Source organism: Ailuropoda melanoleuca, chromosome 4, assembly GCF_002007445.2.
Source record: "Ailuropoda melanoleuca isolate Jingjing chromosome 4, ASM200744v2, whole genome shotgun sequence".
NCBI lineage: Eukaryota > Metazoa > Chordata > Mammalia > Carnivora > Ursidae > Ailuropoda > Ailuropoda melanoleuca.
Window position 1 is genome coordinate 4281809 of NC_048221.1, and position 17583 is coordinate 4299391.

At 50.3% G+C, this 17583-nt stretch overlaps 1 protein-coding gene across 7 annotated transcripts in view; it reads right to left on the reverse strand.

Annotated features, from left to right (window-relative positions):
- Positions 1-17583, reverse strand: part of RFX2 (regulatory factor X2) — a 90152-nt gene that overhangs the window by 27544 nt on the left and 45025 nt on the right. For 6 of the 7 annotated variants that reach the window (XR_004624568.1, XM_034657609.1, XM_034657606.1 and 3 more), the window contains exons 2-5: positions 11969-12081; positions 10259-10348; positions 8193-8272; positions 6421-6682 (exon numbers count right to left, since the gene is read on the reverse strand). Coding sequence is in view for 6 of the 7 variants with exons in the window: in XM_034657609.1 (XP_034513500.1) it covers positions 6421-6682; positions 8193-8272; positions 10259-10348; positions 11969-12073 (537 nt within the window). In the remaining variant the exon portion in view is untranslated. Of the gene's footprint in view, positions 1-6420; positions 6683-8192; positions 8273-10258; positions 10349-11968; positions 12082-13613; positions 13638-17583 lie in introns of those variants that run through there. The other variant, XM_034657608.1, reaches the window with a different exon arrangement.

Here is a 17583-nt window from a genome sequence, read left to right on the forward strand (position 1 = left end):
AATTTAAGAATACATTTTAAGAATACGTAAGTAATATTATACATGCTTGCTGTACGAAAATCTGATTACGGCAGAGAAGAGTTTCCACTCAGGGCCAGGACTGCGGTGGGGCCAACGAGGCACCCAGGGCTCCAGACTTGAGGTGCTCATCCTCAGGATCGTGTCAGGGCAAAGTTGGCACGTGGAGATGAACACCTCCTTAAATTGGGTGCCCTGGGCACCTGGCCTGGCACACCCCATCCAAGCCCCGCCTCAACTTCTCCCCGGCCCCACCCAACTCCCACGCAGGAGGAGAAGCCTTCGCTAACAGCCTAGTGTGGGTCCTTTCGGGTGCATTTTAACAGATTCACATTGGCTTTCATGATTCTCTCCTCGGCTGGGGTTGTGCTAGCTATTCAGTTCCACTACTTGCGTTTATCACTTAATCTGTGATTATCTTTCTGAGTCAGTTCTTATAGATCGAGGGTTGGCAAACTTTTTCTGTAAAGGGCCAGATAGTAAATATTTTGGGTTCTGTGGACCAGAGAGTCTCTGTCCACAGCTACTCAACTCTGTCCTGTAGTTGGAAAGCAGCCACAGACAAGTGAAGGAATGCGTGTGGCTGTGTGCTAATAAAACTTTATTTACAAAGTCAGGCAGCTGGCTGGATTTGGCTGCGTGGCTGTGCTTTGCTGCTCCCTGCTGCCCCATAATTTTACCAAGAATTACACATTACAGACGTATTCGACCTCACTGTTAAGCCGATTTTTAAAAGTGATACGGGTATAGAGGGGGTGGCTGCAAGATATTGTGAGTGCACTAAGTGCTCTTGGTAACCGTTTTTAGCAGCTGATGTGTTTAGTTCTCATAATTCCTAGAACTTTAAACAATAGAGGTCTACTTAATTAAAGGATTTTTAAACTTTTCATTTGGAAATAATTCCAGACTTACAAAAACGATGCAAAAATAGCACCAAGAATTGTATACCCTTCGGCCAGCCCTCCCAAATGTTAGCATCTCACATGATCTCAGCACAAGGATCAAGACCCAGAAATCAATCCCCATTCACCGCGATGAGTCCATGAGGGACTTCATTAGAGTGTGATGACCACTGCGCTGGTGTCCTTTTTTGGCAGCGGGATCCAGTGTGGAGGCACAGACTGTGGTCACTTTGCATACACAGCCATGAGAGAAAATTCCAGAGAATGAGAAATGGGCAAAGAGCGGAAGCGGATTTTATCAGACCAACGAATGGCCCATTTGTCCACAGTCGCCCTTGACATTCTAAGCGGGTTTGTATCACCCTGAACAGGAACAATGACTTCTCTGGTAAATTAATTGTGACTTTTCCGAATACGCACCAAAGACGTCTTTCTTTCCAGGATGACATTCTCCTTCTTTCACTTTGTCACTGGAGGCAGACGAGAGATGGAAACCTCAGATCTCTCTTTCAAAGCCGTGCTCCTGAGTAAACCCGGGCCCCGCTCCCACCTTCACAGAAAAACGTGCAAAACCACCTTCAGAGACGATATCATTGACTGTTTCTCGAAACCCGCAGAACGCACAGCACCAAGCGCGAACCCTAATGTCGACCAGGAGCTTTAGTTCATAGTAACCGTGGGTCAGGATTGGCTCATCGACAGTGACAAATGTACCAAGCTTCCGTGAGAGGCTAATGAGGGAAACCGTGTGAGTGTGGGGGAGGTGGGGGGCTATGGGGATTCTCTGATTCCCGTTCGATTCTTCTGTGAACCTAAAGTGGCGCTTAAAAAACACAAAGGCGGCTATTCAATTAAAGGAAAAAGTGATGCTAACTACTTGAGTCAGAGGAAAAAGCAGATGCACTACCGGCAAAATCCCTTTCTCAAACAACGTGCATTCGCTTGCAAAGTGTTTGCTCTGACAGTTGGACGAAAGCTCTGATGGGCAGGCGATGAGGAAGCTTCTAGCAAATGCTCGGTACACGTGTGAGGTCATCGAACAGTCGAGTTAGTCTGCATCTTCACTGGGAACGCAGGCTACAGAGAAGACATGTTTTACGGTTGATGATCCACCGTGAACTCTGACCTGTGTGGGTGGCAGGCCAGCCCTGTGGGCCATCTGGAAGGGTGGCCGTGAGATTAGAGGGGCACGTGTGGGAAGCCAGGCCACACACAGGGAGCCACAGACGGTCCATGCACAGTCTCCCCGGCCTTGACTCAGTGCTGATGAGCTGGATGGAGAATACGAGATCTGGCTTCTCTGAACCCCCGTGTGTTGGTGGTCAGGGCAAGATGCTCGCTGGCGTGTTGAAAGCAGGAGCTGAGTTTCTGATAACACCAGTAAAGAAATTCCTGTGATTTCAAGTGGCCTATCTCTGATGTATGTTGTAGAACTTGAATCCATCAGTCCAGGGCCCTAAATAGCATGACTTTTAACATCGGGAACCAGATCTCAGGATTTTCGAAGAAGACTCAAAGTGTCCCAAGGGGCTGGGCTGACACTCTGGCTTCTCACACGCAACACATGAGGGTTTTTATTCTTCTGGGGGAGGAAGAAACCGATGGTGCCATCCTAGGCATCTCTGAAAGTCACATCAGGTGCCACGAAGCTGACGCAAGCTCTTTAGGCGTGGAATGCTGCCCGAGAAGGCTCAGAGCCCACTTGCCACTGTTCTCCAAGGTGACTTCACTTCTCACCCTTCTGGTTTCAGCGTAGCATGTGCTGATGGACCCGGTGAGTGGCAATCCCGAGCGGAGTCGCCAGGGCACACACCGTCTCGATCTCTGCGTGATCTGAATACCCAGAGCTGCCACTACGGGTGAGCTAGGATTCCGATTTCCTGGAAATGAAGAGTTCACAAAGACGCCACTCAGATGGGGAACTTGACCCCTGGGCCAGCTCATCCTTCATTAGGGCCAGACTTAGAGGCCCTAATGAGCCACTGCGGTGGCCTGTCCTCCCATGGGCAGGAATGCTGTATTTCTGTTATTGTAAGAATTGGTTAGAACATTTGTCTTCATGAGTCCCCACCTGTTTGCACAGCATGGCCTCCTGCAGCCCAAGGGTCTCCAAGGGCCGCTGTTGGGGTGGCAGGGTCTCTACCTCGTGCAGCCCGAGAGCCCCCAGGCTCCCCTCGACATGACCCAAAGGGCAAATCCTGGGTGGAAACAGCAAGAGCAAACCTCTGGGTTTAGAACCTGTGCTCTGTGTGGTTAATAAAAGTGCCAGCAAACACTTTTATTCCAAACTCCTCATGTGGGCCATTCAGTTTGAAGATTTATGTAATACTGATGAAATAAAGACTCAAGAAAATCTGCCCCCAAAAGTCTGAACTCTCTCATTGAGGCTGTACGGGTGATTGCCTCTGGTCTTCATGCTCTGTTTTCAGAACTGACTTAAAGTCCCAAAACTCTTGACAGAAAAAGCTGGCAGGCCTCAAGTGTCAGATGCCGGAGCCATATTTTAATTCTGTTGCAATCTCGAGGCTGTTCTTGTTCTCAGCTCCTGGAAACTCCCTCAGATCTCTGCTGCATGTGTGTGAGATGTTCCCATGCCAAAACAAGTCGAGAGACTAGAGCACAGGCAGGGTCAGGAATCAGACTGCCTTCCGAGATGACCACTCCCCGGCTGCATGGAGAGGTGTGGCAAACACAGCCCATTCATGGATTCCCAATGGATGATTCTCCGGAAGCAACTCAGATGGCAGACCACAGGAGCTGGGCTGCCCGGGGTCTGGGCTGCACATCTGCTTGCAATAGGGTAGTATGGACCATAGAGAATTGTGGTTTCGCAGGAACTCTGTGACCTGCGATCCTAGTATATTCTGCTATTATGCACTGATGCAATTTGCTAACGTTGAACCTGTCGTGTTTGTGACAGTTAATATGGTCTGTGAGGGATGCTTTCTCATCGATACCAGCTCGAAACTCACGTCCATTCAGCCAGCCTCCAAGAGAGGACATTTGTGGTTGCCTGTGGCTGCTCAGGCCCTGGTGGGCCGCAGGGACTGAGTGAGGCAAAGTGCAAACTGGTGTACCAGGCCCCACCCCACACGTCACGGCCTCTGGAGAGCCAGTGATTTCTCTCCACCCTGCCCACAGAACCAGGTCCTGGGGAGCACTCTGGACATAGAGGACGGCGAGACCTGGGGGGTGGGGTGCTCTGATGTCAGGTGACCCCAAAGCACAGCAGGACCAAAAGGACAGGGATGAGGCAAGATCATCTATTTTCAGGAGGTTATTATCTCCACAGCAAAAGATGAAGTTATTTTTTAATTGACAATCAACCAGTGTAATCCATCACACATTAACAGTCTACAGAAGAAAAAAACTCATGATCATATAAATGAAGAAAAAGCATTTGACAAAAATTAATGTTCATTTATGATAAAGACTTGCAGAAAACGAGGAACAGAGGGGAATTTCCTCAACCTGAAAAATGGCATCTATGGAAACCTGTAGCCAATATCACACTTAGCAGTGAAAGACTCAAGATTTTCCCCTAAGACTGGGAACAAAGCACAGATGTTCACTCTTGCCACTCCTGTTCAACACCGTACTAGAAGTCCTAGCTAGTGCAAAAAGATAAGAAAAAGGAAGAAACATCATCCAGATTAGAAAGGGAGAAATAAAATTGTTCCTATTTGCAGAGAACAAAAACCTCTTGCAGCTCTTACAAGTGAGTTCAGCAAGGCTGCAGGATATAAGGCCAACAGCCAAAAATTAACAGCTGGAAACTGAAGTTAAAAATCAATAACACTTATCATAGCTCCAGAAACATAAAATATTAAGGCATAAATCTAACAAAATATGTACAGAATTTGCATGCTAAAAATTACAAAATTCTGATGACAGAAACAAAGAGGATCTAAATAAATGGAAAAAAAAACATACTATGTTCATGGATGGGCAGACCCAACACAGGAAAGATGTCAGTTCTCCGCAAATTGATCTGTAGGTTTAATGCTGCTTAATCAAAATCTCACTATGAATTTTTTGTGGATAGAGACAAAATAACCTAAAATTTATATAGAAAATTCTAAAATTATGTGAATAGCCAACACAACAGTGAAGTGAGAGGAAACACTTTACACCGGATGAAAAGACACTCTACAGACTGGGAGAACATATTTGCAAGTCACATATCTGACAGGGGACTTGTATCTAGGATATATAAAGAACTCTCAAAACTCAACAGTAAGCAAACAATCCAGTTAAAAAATAGGCAAATGACTTGAACCGAAAGGTCACCAAAGAGCATATAATGAAAGGCAAACAAGCACATGAAAAGCTGCTTATCATCATTAGCAATCAAGAAAATGGAAATCACAACCACAGTGAGATACCACCACACACCTATCAGAACGTCAAAAATGAAGAATGGTTGAAAACACCAAGTGCTGGTGACGAGGTGAGGCACAGGGACTCATACATCACTGGGGGAGGGGGAGAGACGCAAAACGGTACAACCACTTGCGAAAACTGTTGTTGATTTCTGATAATGTTAAACATAAACTTACCGTGTGAACCAGCAATCCCGCTTGTAGGTATTTATCCAAAAGAAAGGAAAACATGTCCATACAAAAACCTGCATGTGAGTACTTAGACAGGCTTTATTCATAATCACCAAAAACTGGAAACTGCCCAAATGGCCCTCAAATGGTGACTGGATGGACGAGCTGTGGTATAACGGAATCCTACCCAGGAGCAAAGAAGCAAGCACTGATTCACTTGACAACGTGAATGGGTCTCAAAAGCACCACAGTGAGTGAAAGAAGCGGCCTCAGAAGGTTACCTACTGTACGTTCTGTGTATACGACACTCCCGAAAAGACAAAACTAGAGTGACAGATAACCAATCAGTGTTGCCAGGGGCTGTGGGTCACAAGAGGAGGGAGATTTTAGGGTGAGGAGCCGCTCTGTACCCTGACTGTGGCCACAGTGACACAAGGTCGTTGCGTCAAACCTCAGGGCTGCACACCAAAATGGGCCAACTTTACTCTGTGTTAATTTTCCAAATGAAATCAAACTAAGCACGGAAAATAGACTTTAAGAGCAGACACACTTTTAAAGCAGGTCGGGAACTGTCTGGGGCAGGAGTGTGGTGGCAATGAGTGGGTGCAATTCCCAAGGGGGACTTGCCCTGTGCCTCGTTTGCTCCAGTGGTCACCCGGATGGATGGGCCCAGACCTCTGGGAGAGTGACGCCATGGTGGCAGTCCCCCCAGCATGGTGATGCTGAACTCAGATGCCAGTTCCACAGCAGCCTGGGAGGGGCCTCTGCCCTGTTCGCCACAGAGTACCTGGATCCCAGGGGTGGAGACTTGCCTCGGATCACACGCCCTTCCAGGTTGGCAGGGCTCCGGCTCCAGCCACCCCAGGCTACCTTCCACTCACCGTCCCTGCTGCTGAGGAGGGTCTATTCAGGGTCTACCCTGCTGCCCCCGAGAGCCTCATACATACCGTAGCTGGCGATGACCGGGAGGTGTGGGCCAGGGAGTGTCTGGTGCTGTCCATCCCCCCGTGGATGAGATAGGCTCCCGCGCTGGAGACAATAGGGCTCCCCCCGACATCCATGGTGATGCCCACCATGCTGTGGGAGGGGACCGCTGGTGGGGAGGAGCCTGCCACGGTCACCTGGGCGCCGCCCGGGGCCTCGAAGTAAGAAGCCGCACTGCTGGGGGCATACATCTGAGGCTCGGGGTTGTAGGCATAGGCTGTCCGTCTGTCAGGAAGAGAGAAGGGCCTTCTCTGAGTCTCCATGGCTATCCAGCAAGACTGTATGTTAGAGCTGGAGCCCCTCGACCCTGAGCACATGGGGTCATTCAGACACAAAATGTCAGGGCAGTGCAAAGTTCAAAGTGATCATTTCCGGAAATATTAAGGATCCCGGGATGACTTATCGAAACCATTGCTGAAAAGTTCTAAGTGTGTAAAGGGGTTGCACGAGGGAGCTCCTTTGTGGAGACGGAAGTATCTTATTGCAGTTATGTGCCGTCTGCACACGGGGTAAAGTGGCCTAGACCACACACGTGTGCACGCACGCATGCACGCGATGGCGTGTAGGCTGCTATGTGTGATTAGGCCCATGGGCTAGCTGACAGTCCATCCCGAGGCTAATCTCCTGGTATTGTGCTACAGTCACAGAGGATGTCACCGAGGCGGGGCAAAGGGCACAGAGGACTTGGTCCTACGTCTGCCACTGCCCGAGAGTCCGTGATTCTTTCCAAACAGAAAGTGTTTGCAAAATGACATTGCATAATAAAAAGAATTTCCAAGCAATACCAAGAATTCATCTGATACTCCTTCACCATTTGGATTAAATGATTCACCCTGTGGTTTGAGCCTTAAATTTTTAAGTTTGGCTTGCCCGTACAGAGCTGGCCCCATAAAAGGCAGTGCCCGAGGCTTAGTGGTGAGTCCGGAGAGGTGGTCCCTCTGAGTGGCAGCGAAGCCCCTCCGACTGGCCTCCAGGAGGCCTGCCCCCCTGTGCCATCTCCCCAGGGTGACTGCCGATCTAACAGCAGCACAGGGTCAAGTTCAGGAAGTTGACGCTGGGGCGACCTACAGAACTCGCTCAGATTTCCCAGGCTGTCCAGGCACTGACGTGCGTCTGTGTGTGTCTGGCACCCCTTGGGGCTGTGCTGCAGACCCTCGCACAGCTCCGGCCATCACCGCGCCCAACCCTCACGCCCGATCCCTGAACTTCTGGAAGGAGGTTGTGGAAATCAAACGAACCAAAGGGCTTGCATCTTGAGTGCAATGAGCTTCACGGGAAATGTATCGTCTGCCCCAAGCACCACGTATTTCGAAGGCAGAACACTCTAGAAGCCCTCGACAAACGGAAAGTCAAGTTTTATCAACATCATAAAGAGCCAGAGGTGAACACAGGCAAGGACGAGAAGGTAGAGAGAGCAATGGTGTCCGGACTGTGAAGATTGAATCTTCAGACTTAAAAGCTGGACTGGGGTTTTGTTTCGTTTTGTTTTGTGGAAGGGGCGCCTTTTCTGGAAGTGAGAAACATAAAGGCCTGTGATTTCTGAAATCACCACAGGGCTCTGATGTCCTAGGACTGTTGTAAAGGTTCCAACATCTCCCAAAGGAGGAGGAGGAGAAGTTTCCGCACACACTGCCCCAAGTGGGAAGAGGTGGGAGGAGTCGTGAGAGGTGTTCCCAACGCGGCCCATGCTTGTCTGCGAGGAGGGCCGTCCCCAGGGGAGAGGAAACCCACGTACAAGGCTCCATTGGTGTAGACGGCGTCTCCGCCTTCCACGTACTGCACCTGCGGGGGGTACACATGCTGCACGGGCTGCACCTGGAACGACATCAGGGACGGACCTGGCGTTACGCACGGCGCGCTCCCGGTGGGGCCGGCCAGCCGTGACTTCTCTTGCCTCTTGTGAACACTGACTCCTACATTTTAGATTTCCTGTCCCAGCCGTCACTTCTACCAAGAAACTAGGAGAACTGGTAACCAAAAGGCACCACGGGAATGGAACTTCTCCCGGTCCACAGCTCTGCTGCACTTTCTGTGCGTGGCAGCTTGTTTCTGCTGCAGAGTGGGAGGGGAGTGAGGTGGGCGTCCCCCATTCTGTGGTGGGGGGGGGTGGGTGGGGGGCAGGGTGAACCCAGCCCACAGCTCGGAGCAAAGCTGCAGAGCAAAGCTGGGACAGTCGGTCCCTGCCACCCGCCAGCCACTGTGCAGAGAGGTGGTCCCGCTGGACAGGAGAAGCCAGAGCTGTGGATAGAACGTGACCTTGGGGGGGGGGGTCAGACACCCCTCATCCCTGCAGGGTGGAGGGCTCGTGCTAGTCATACGCTACATGGCCTCCCTGCAGAGTTGTCCCCTTTGGGTGGCCCTGGCACCCCTCCCCCGATGGGGGTGCTGGGAGCCACACCGGGGAGACCTTCAGTCTGAGTAGAATGGAGAGGGAGGTGGAGGGGGGCACTGGGAAGCCCCAGCCCCACCCTGTTGGGCCCCTGCCCTCACCTGTGGCCACGTCAGTTCAGCACCTCAGCAGACAGGGGCGCCGGCCCGGGCGGTAGAAGCCGAGCTCCGTGCGCAGACCTTACAGTCTCACCACAGAGGGAACCTTAATGGACGCCTCATCCAACCTCCCGAGAGAGTGAGGGCTGGGTTCCATCGTGGCCTCTCTCTAAGCCTTTCCGTGGAGCGGTAGGATGGGGCTGATTCCCACCTCCTAGGACAACCCAACGTGGCGCGTGACGCACACACAAGGCCCTGGAATAGCGAGCATCCCCGAGAAGGTTCCGGGGACTAATGCTGGGGGCGGGCTGGGCCTTAGGGGACTGAGGGAGGCACAGAAGTCACTCTGTAAGTCCAAGCTGCCCAGAGAGAAAGGCTGGGGCAGGCCCAGCCCCACCAAGAGGAAGCTTCTGGAATCACGACACTGCTCGCATCTTCCTCAAGGAGCTGAGACAGAGCCGCTGGTTCCCTGCTGGGCCTGCCAGAAGCCTTTACTTCTCTCCCACAACCCCGAAACCCGCCCCGGTTGCCTGCAGACAAGCGCCTCTAAACACACCAGCAATCTAAGCCGGAGCCCCCTGGGGGGGGGTGTGCTGTCTGGTCTCAGCGGTGACCCTAGAGCCTGCCCTGATTTGAGTCCAGCGTGTTACAGAGCACAAGTCCGCCAACTCCAGCCCTGCCTCTTTTGGTAATAAAGCTTTCCTGGTGCATAGCCACGCCCCTTCGCTTCCATCCACAGCTGCTTTTGCGGGGGTGTCAGGGTCAGCTAGCCCGCTAAGCCGAAAACTGTGCTATTTGGCCTTTTCTATTTGGCCTTTTCCAGAAAAGGCCTGCCCTCCGTTGCTCTAGATGCCTGGACTCGGTCTGAGCTGCTGATGTGGGCCGCTGTGTGGCTGGGGAGCCCAGGCTCCGAAGCTATCACTGGATTTCACAGGAAGCACTTCCTGGGTCATGGCACTGGTCTGAGGGCACAGCACTTGCTTCCCTGGGAAGTTCCATGTTCCTTCAATCCAGAAACCTGGCTTCTCTGCGTGTCTACCCCAGTACCCCAGTGCCCTATCAAGGTGCTGGCTTGTACCCCGAATGCTGAATTTCTGCATGAATGAAAGATCATCAGCTTTCTTGGTCTGTTGCTAACCATCTGCAGTAAAAGTTTTTTTTTTTTTTTAACATCGCTTCCAAAAGAACCTTCTGGTAAAGAACTGAAGATATTAGAGACAAAGCAAAAGCATCAACAGGAAAGGATGCCTTGTTCAGAGAGGGCTCTGGATCGCTAAGGGCTAAAGTGTCCCATGTCCCCTGTGCTGTGGTTACCTGTTGTGGCACCTGCTGAACCCTGGGGAGGGAGATTGGCTGCATCTGGGCCCCTTTGGGAGCTGAGCCCGCTGCCTGGACCAACACCCTCTAAAAGGGAAGGAGAGAAGAACATTTAGACTTTAGTCAGAGTTTAGTCCTTAAAACAGGTTACAACCAGAGCACCGCCACCTACTCCAGTGTCACCTTACAGAAACACGAGCACGACTGATAGGAGGACAGGACGGTGCGCGCGCGCACACACACACACAGTTTGCACGCACAAGCACACGCACCTCCACCTGCCGCCAGCAGCTCTCCCTCCCTGGGGTCTGTTCTGCAAGGTGACATGGGCTGTCCCTGGCTCCAAGCTGAGAGGCAGGGTGATAAGAAGGACCCTCCAGACAGCTGTCCACACCACCTTCCCCCATCCCTGGCACCCAGCTGGGGCTGGTGGCAGAACTCGGCCACCGTGGTGGGAAGCGGGGCTGGACGGCGCAGGGCTGGGAGGTGAAGCGCGAGGAGCACACCCGGGGAAGTGAGGCACCAGGAATTCCTCTCTCTGGCAAGGGGAGAGGCACCCACTGTTGAGGGAAGGCGGAGCAGCCCGTGAACATGAGTGCTTGAAGCTTGCCAGAAAGGGAGTGCCCCGAATGAGCAGCAGGAAGTCTCTGCACGGGGAGCAGAGGGTGCACCTGGGGGGCGGGGCGGGCGTGCGGGCGGCTGGGGGGACTGGATGCATCTCTAGCAGGGACTGGAGGCCTGGAACTGGGGAGGGGGGCGGTGGCCATGGCGGGCCCCCGGCACGAGTCAGCCAGGTCCTGGGCCGCAGGAGTCTCGGGCCTGCCGAGGCAGCCGGGGTGGAGGGCTGATGGGTCAGGTTCAAGAGGGCAGGGACACAAATCAGTTAGGCTACCACTGAGTCTCATCACACGCCCTTGGCACCCCAGAGGGGCTTGCAAGGCCCCCGCGGGGGCTGCTGTATTTGCAAGAAAGAAAAGCGACACAGTCTACTCTAAAATGAACAAACCACTCTGAGGGCTGCCTTTCCGTTTTGCTGAATGATGGGGCTTTCTCGGCTTCACCAATTCTGTCAGGCTTCTAACTTCTGGAATCGTGCTCCTGGGTGGTCACATGGCCACAGTGGGCTGCAGCACTGGTCTCCAAGCTTCCAGTCTGTTCCAGCGCCCTCGGCTTTGTGTGGTCTTACGTCATTAACTTTACGTTGAGGTCTAGGGTGTATCCCCCCCTCCCCCAGCAGAAACCCGAAGTCCGGAGCCTTCGTGTGGAGAGTCTCTCCTTGCAAATTTTGAAGAACATAGACCTATCCTAATGCTAGAATTCTAACCGATCTTTCGCCTTATCCGTAGTCTTCCTGGGTAAAAGGGATATTTCCCAGGTACGAGAAAACTTTCATTGAACGATAGGCCTTAAGTTGGTTTCTTTTCGTGTCTGCATCCTTGAGTCCTTGGTGGGACCTTTTCGACAAATAGTGAAAAAAGCCAGAGAATGTGCCATGGTGGGGCAGAGGGAACAGAATAAAGCTGTGGCTATTGTAACAGCAGCAGCCTTGGGACCGGCACGTTAACTCGGGAAAATATAGATTCCATTTCTGCTGACTCGGGTGTTTTTCAAAACCTAAGAGGATGCACGCCGCCCCCCACCCCCCGGGCCACACTGGTTTTCCCGGAACAGCCCGAGCCCCAGGCAGCAGGCGGGCTGGTCTGTTACCTGCGGGGACGCTGGCACCGGCTGGGCCACGGGGGCCTGGGCTGCCGCCGACGGACAGAGAGTCACAGAAGCCGGCGAATCGGATCCACCCTCGGAATTCTGCATGCTCAGTTCTAAAGAAAAGTGGAGAGAGATTGAGTGGAGCAGGGCTGCCATCACGAAGCCCCAAGAGGCAACCTCAGACGCGCACAGGATCGGCGAGTGGTTACTACCTACAGTCTTCAAAATACAAATGCAAGGGCACTGGCCATACTGGGTAAGCAGGAAAGGGAAACGGGGGGGGCCCAGCTGCTCCTAGTAAGAGAGGGGGTGGGGCAGGAAATGTTTTTCCCAATATAAAACCAAAACTCGGCTCGGCAGGCACTCCTCGATGGCAGACTGGCACGGCTGACTGCTTCTCCTCTTGCCAGGCTGACCCGGCTGAACTGCTTCCCAGCGCTCAATTGTTTACTCATTTATCACAAGCTCTTGAAGGATGCTTGCCATCTGGGGAGCTACCATACCCCAGACGACAAGGGCATTCTCCCAGGGCAGGGTTTCTCCCACTCAGCACTGGGGATACCGGGGCCGGATGGCTCTTCACGCGGACCCCGGCATCCCTGACCTCCGCTCATTAGATGCCCAGAGCGCAGCTTGCCCCGCCCCGCCCTGTCATGACAACCAAAAATATCTCCAGACATTGTCCAAGAGAGGAAAGAGGCGATACACAGTGGGAGTAAAGAAGTATTTTATCTTGGGCTGGATAAAAGTCCTGCCTTCTGTTCCTAGAGATCCTCGCCCACGAGAAAGCATAAAAGTGTATTCTTTGCAGCCAGATGCATACATCTTTCAAACAGGTAGTTTAAAAATTCTATACAAAAAGTCTCACTTCATTTTTTAAGAAAGATTTTATTTATTTATTTATTTATTTGAGAGAGAGAAAGTGTGAGAGAGCAAAAGCAGGGGGAGCGGCAGAAGGAGAGGGAGAAGCAGGCTCCCCGCTGAGCAGGGAGCCCCAAGCACGACTCGATCCCAGGACCCTGGGATCATGACCTGAGCCAAAGGCAGATGCTTGACTGGCTGAGCCACCCAGGAGCCCCCAAAAGACTCATTTCATACCACAACAACATGGCAGATGATACAAAAAAATCATTCCAGGAAAACGCTCAAGGGCAAACGGTCTTCACTTTGTAAGAACCAGCTGCTCTCAGCACTTGAGAAGCTGTTAAATATGCCAGCTGCAGAGAGGGGGTGGCTTTGTGGGCAGGTAAACCCCCGTTCTACGCACGTCCCCCCGACCGTCAAGTGGAGTCTCCCCACTTCCGCCTCACGAGGAGGCCTGAGCACACCGCAGTGCCCAGGACGGACTGCCGGAAGTTTACATACGCTTCCCCAGCCTCACAAGAACTCCCACCTCTAACAGAGAGAGGAAAGCAGAGAGCAGTGTGTGGGGGTTTAAACCTGTGAGTGTTGGTTTAACCCCATCTTCACTGATGAGGAATATTCTAGGACTCGGCCCATTCCCCTCCCAAAGCCTTTGGTACCACGACAGCCACTAGATGGATCCGTGGATGTGTGGCCTGTGCCTGTGGAGGTTTCCTGGTTCCCTGACTCAGTCCTTACCACTAGATGTCCCCAGAGCCACACGGTGACTGGCACCCCCTACCTCCTTCTCTTTCAGCGAAGGAGGAGATGGAGAATTTCCAGTGTGCATTTTCTGGGTCTCCAACTCTCTGCCTTTCCGACAGAACTGACCTCTGGAATGATTCTATAGGAAGTTGCTTAATCAAGGTCTTATTTACAGTTTCCCCCAACGTTTGAACCAGTCATCTGCACCCCACACACCACTTTGTTCCGATCTGAAGCCAGGAAGTGGGTCGCTTCGGTGGCAGTGGGAGGAAATCACCGGACTAGGGCCCTCTGTGGGGAGAATCCACTGGTGACAGAGTGAGAATGCTGACTCAGAGGCCAGTTCCTTGTTCACAGGCAGAAATCACTGTGCTCCAAAGTCTACGTCTTATTAAAACCAGGGGAGCCCATGAGAGTGTGAGACCAGACAGCGAGCCTGTGCTTAGCTCACCGCGGCCAGAACGCAACTTCCAGAATGCCAGTTATTCCAGATCATGGCAGGTTTGCACATGGATTTGTTTCCTAGTTTCACACGCTGCTCACCCCGTGCTGTTTGTCACACTGTTTAGTGTATGGTGTTTAGGTGAAGTGTGGCCAAAGCTCCCCTGCCAAGGACTAGAGACTTTTGGCCATATCTGGTCCTGTTACAACGACTAGACTTTGCTGTCCTGGCACAAGAGTGGCCATTGCTCGCTCACACACACACACACAAAGAATGATCCTGGCTGTGTTCTAATAAGACTTCCTTTAGGAAAAAGAGGCGATAGGCCAAGTTTGGCCTGTAGACCATCGTTGCTGGTCTCTGGTTTGTATAATTTGGGTCTGCTGAAGTGATGTGGGTTTGGAAGACAGGCAGAAAAATGGCACTGTCTGGATTCAAAACCTTGACACCCACCAGCCCAGTGCAGAGTCCCTGCGGCCACAACTCCCCAACATGAAAGAACTGGAGGGGCCGCTAGGGACGACCCAAGTTGTTAGGAGGATGAGGCTGCCAGCATTTAAAGACAAAGGGAAAGATGATCTGGTCTGAAATGACAGCAGTGCTCCCCGAGTTTATAAAGTCACAAATAAAATCGCCGAATCCTGGAACTTAAGACAGGACTTTGGGCACAAGGGGCAATCACTCTGGGGAGTTGTAGTGGGTTGAACAGTGACCTCCAAATCTGAATGTGACCTTATCTGGAAAGAGTGTCTTTGCAGATATAATCAAGGTAAGGATCAAGAAGAGGTCACAGTGGAGTAGGCTGGGCCCAAAATCCAAGGACGGTGTTCTTGTAACAGACGGACTAGGACACGCAGGGAAGAAGGCCATGTGACGAAAGAGGCAGAGAGGAAGGGATGCGGCGACATGCCAAGGAGGGCTGGGGCCACCAGAAACCGCAGGAGGCTGGAAGGATCCTTCCCTAGAGGGAGCATAGCCTGCTGACACCTTCTGGTTTCCAGAACCGTGAGAGGACAAGTTTCAGTTGTTTCAAGCCACCCAGTCCATGGTATTTGAATGGCAGCCCCAGGAAACTCACACAGGGATCCGTACGATGAGTGACACAACTGGGACAAAAGCATCCTGTGCGAAGGCTTCTGGGTGGTGCTTCGGTGCCGTGCACAACCCGGGCAGTCAATAAATATTTACGAAATGAATACACACCTCAGTGTCTCCTTAGTATTACAGCCCACACTGCATTATACCAAATGATACATAGTGCTTCAGCTAGTGACAGTCTACGTAAAGTTTCAGGACATTTACAATCTACCTGGTTATTTTAAGGATGTGTAGGACTTCCTGGGAAATGTAATGACCTTTTGAGACTGACTGTTCTACTCCCCCTGAACACATCCCTTAATGTTAGCATCAGACAGACAGACTGACAGACATCATGCGGGCCAGCCTGGCTGCTCCAATATGTTGAGGGCATGAAATCCTTCCCTGCCCACCTAAGATAACTAAGGTCATACACTGCATATAAGTTGATCCAGTTTCCTGAATTTTGTTTCTCTGAATTTTTTTTATTTGGGTCCGTTAATCAAGGACTCTTAACACATCAAAGTTAAGGTTTTAAAAAAAATTGTTTATGAAGAAGCACGTTAACAGCACTGGCTTTCAGTAACAGTAGAGATTACTTGGACTAACCCTCCTGGCGATAACAGTTAAAAAATCTGGACAAAATGTTAAAACACACAACACACACACACACACACACACACACACACACACACACACACCTATTTAAAGACAATGGGGGGGGTGACCAAAGCAGGCAGACATTGTCAGGGAGTCCACCCTTGAAAGACCTCTGCCAGAGTCGGACCAGTGATTCTGAACTTTTCACGGGCATGCCCCAGTCCATGAATGCTCAGGTGGCAGAAAGCAGCAGTCTGGTTGTCTTGAAATGTGAGAGGAGAGAGTTCAGAATATTAGGGGGAAATCCTGGAAGAGAGAGAGCCACAGAGGGGGCAAGCCCCCAGATCTGCCTAGAGTCCAGCCAAATCTTTGGCCAACTAACTAAACCACACGTGTGGGGAAGACATCAGGGGTTTGGGAGAAAAACCAGCAGCTCAAAGATGAACAAACTAAGAGGAGATTTCAGCTGCTGCTGAAAAAGGTATATTTGTATGAGGGGCAGGGTCTGAATCTAGCCAAGATACACACTAGCAAGGGGAACAGAGCAGAATCCAGAAATTCTACAACATAGCATTCATGATATGCAGGACTCAATAAAGACCATGAACTATGAGAAAAAATAGCTACAACCCATACCCAAGAAAAAGGAGGGAGGAGTCAATTATAACCAAACCAAGATAATCCAGGGGTGCAGATAAAGCAGCTACTAAAAATACATCCAAGAACTTAAAGGAAGTTATATGCACACTGAATGAACATATAGGAATCTCAAGGGAGGAGGACAAACTATTTTAAAAAATGAGTAGAAATTCTGGAGCTGAAAAGTACAATAATTAAACTGGATATTTTACTGACTACACAAACAGCTGATTAGAGATGGCAGAAGGAAGAGTTAGTGAACTCGAAGAGAGATCAATGGAACCCAATCTGAAGAACTGAGAGGGGAAAAAATTGGAGAAAAATGAACAGAACATGCAATCTAACACATATGTAACTGAAGTCCCAGAAGAAAAGGAGAGAATGGGAGAGGAAAAAAGATATATTTGAAGAATGGCCAAACATCTCCTAAATTTGGTGAAAGACCTCAACTTATAGATCCAAGAATTTCAACAAAGCCCAAGAATGATAAATACAAAGAAAACTAATTTAGATGTGTCACAGTTAAACTGCTAAAATTAAAAAAAAGGAAAAGAAAATCTTGAAAGCAGCCAGAGAAAAACTACATATTATATTAAAAGGAACGATAGCATGGATGATATGCAACATCCTACCAGTGACAACGGTGACCAGAAGACAACGGGATGACATATTTAAAGTGCTGGGGGAAAGCTGTCAACCTAGAATTCTATACCCAGCAAAACTATTCTTTAAAAAAAGGCAGGATAAAGACATTTTATGATACACAAAACCTGAGAAATTTTGTTGCCTACGCTATGAGAAACACAAAAGCAAGTTCTTCAGGGTGAAGGGAAATAACACCAGATGGTAAACTTGGATCCGCGAGAAGGAATAAAGATCACTTGAAATTATAAATATGTGGGTAATTATAAGGACTGTATTTTTTTCTTTTTCTTCTCTTAATTTCGTTAAAATACATCTATTTAACAAAAAATTATAACACTCTGTTGTGTGTTTTTATAACATATGTAGTGGTAATCTATACAACAATAATAGCACAAAGGAATGGGGAGGGGTCAATGGAATAAGACGTGCAAGGTTCTTGTATTTTACAACATGTAGCAGTCTTATTTGTGATAAATTAAAGATACATTATGTAATCCCTATGGTAATCTCTAAAAAAAACCCCAAACCCCAAAACATATAGCTTAAAGATTAACGAAGAAGCAAATGAAATGCTAAACATATTTGTCCTCAAAAAAGGCAGCTA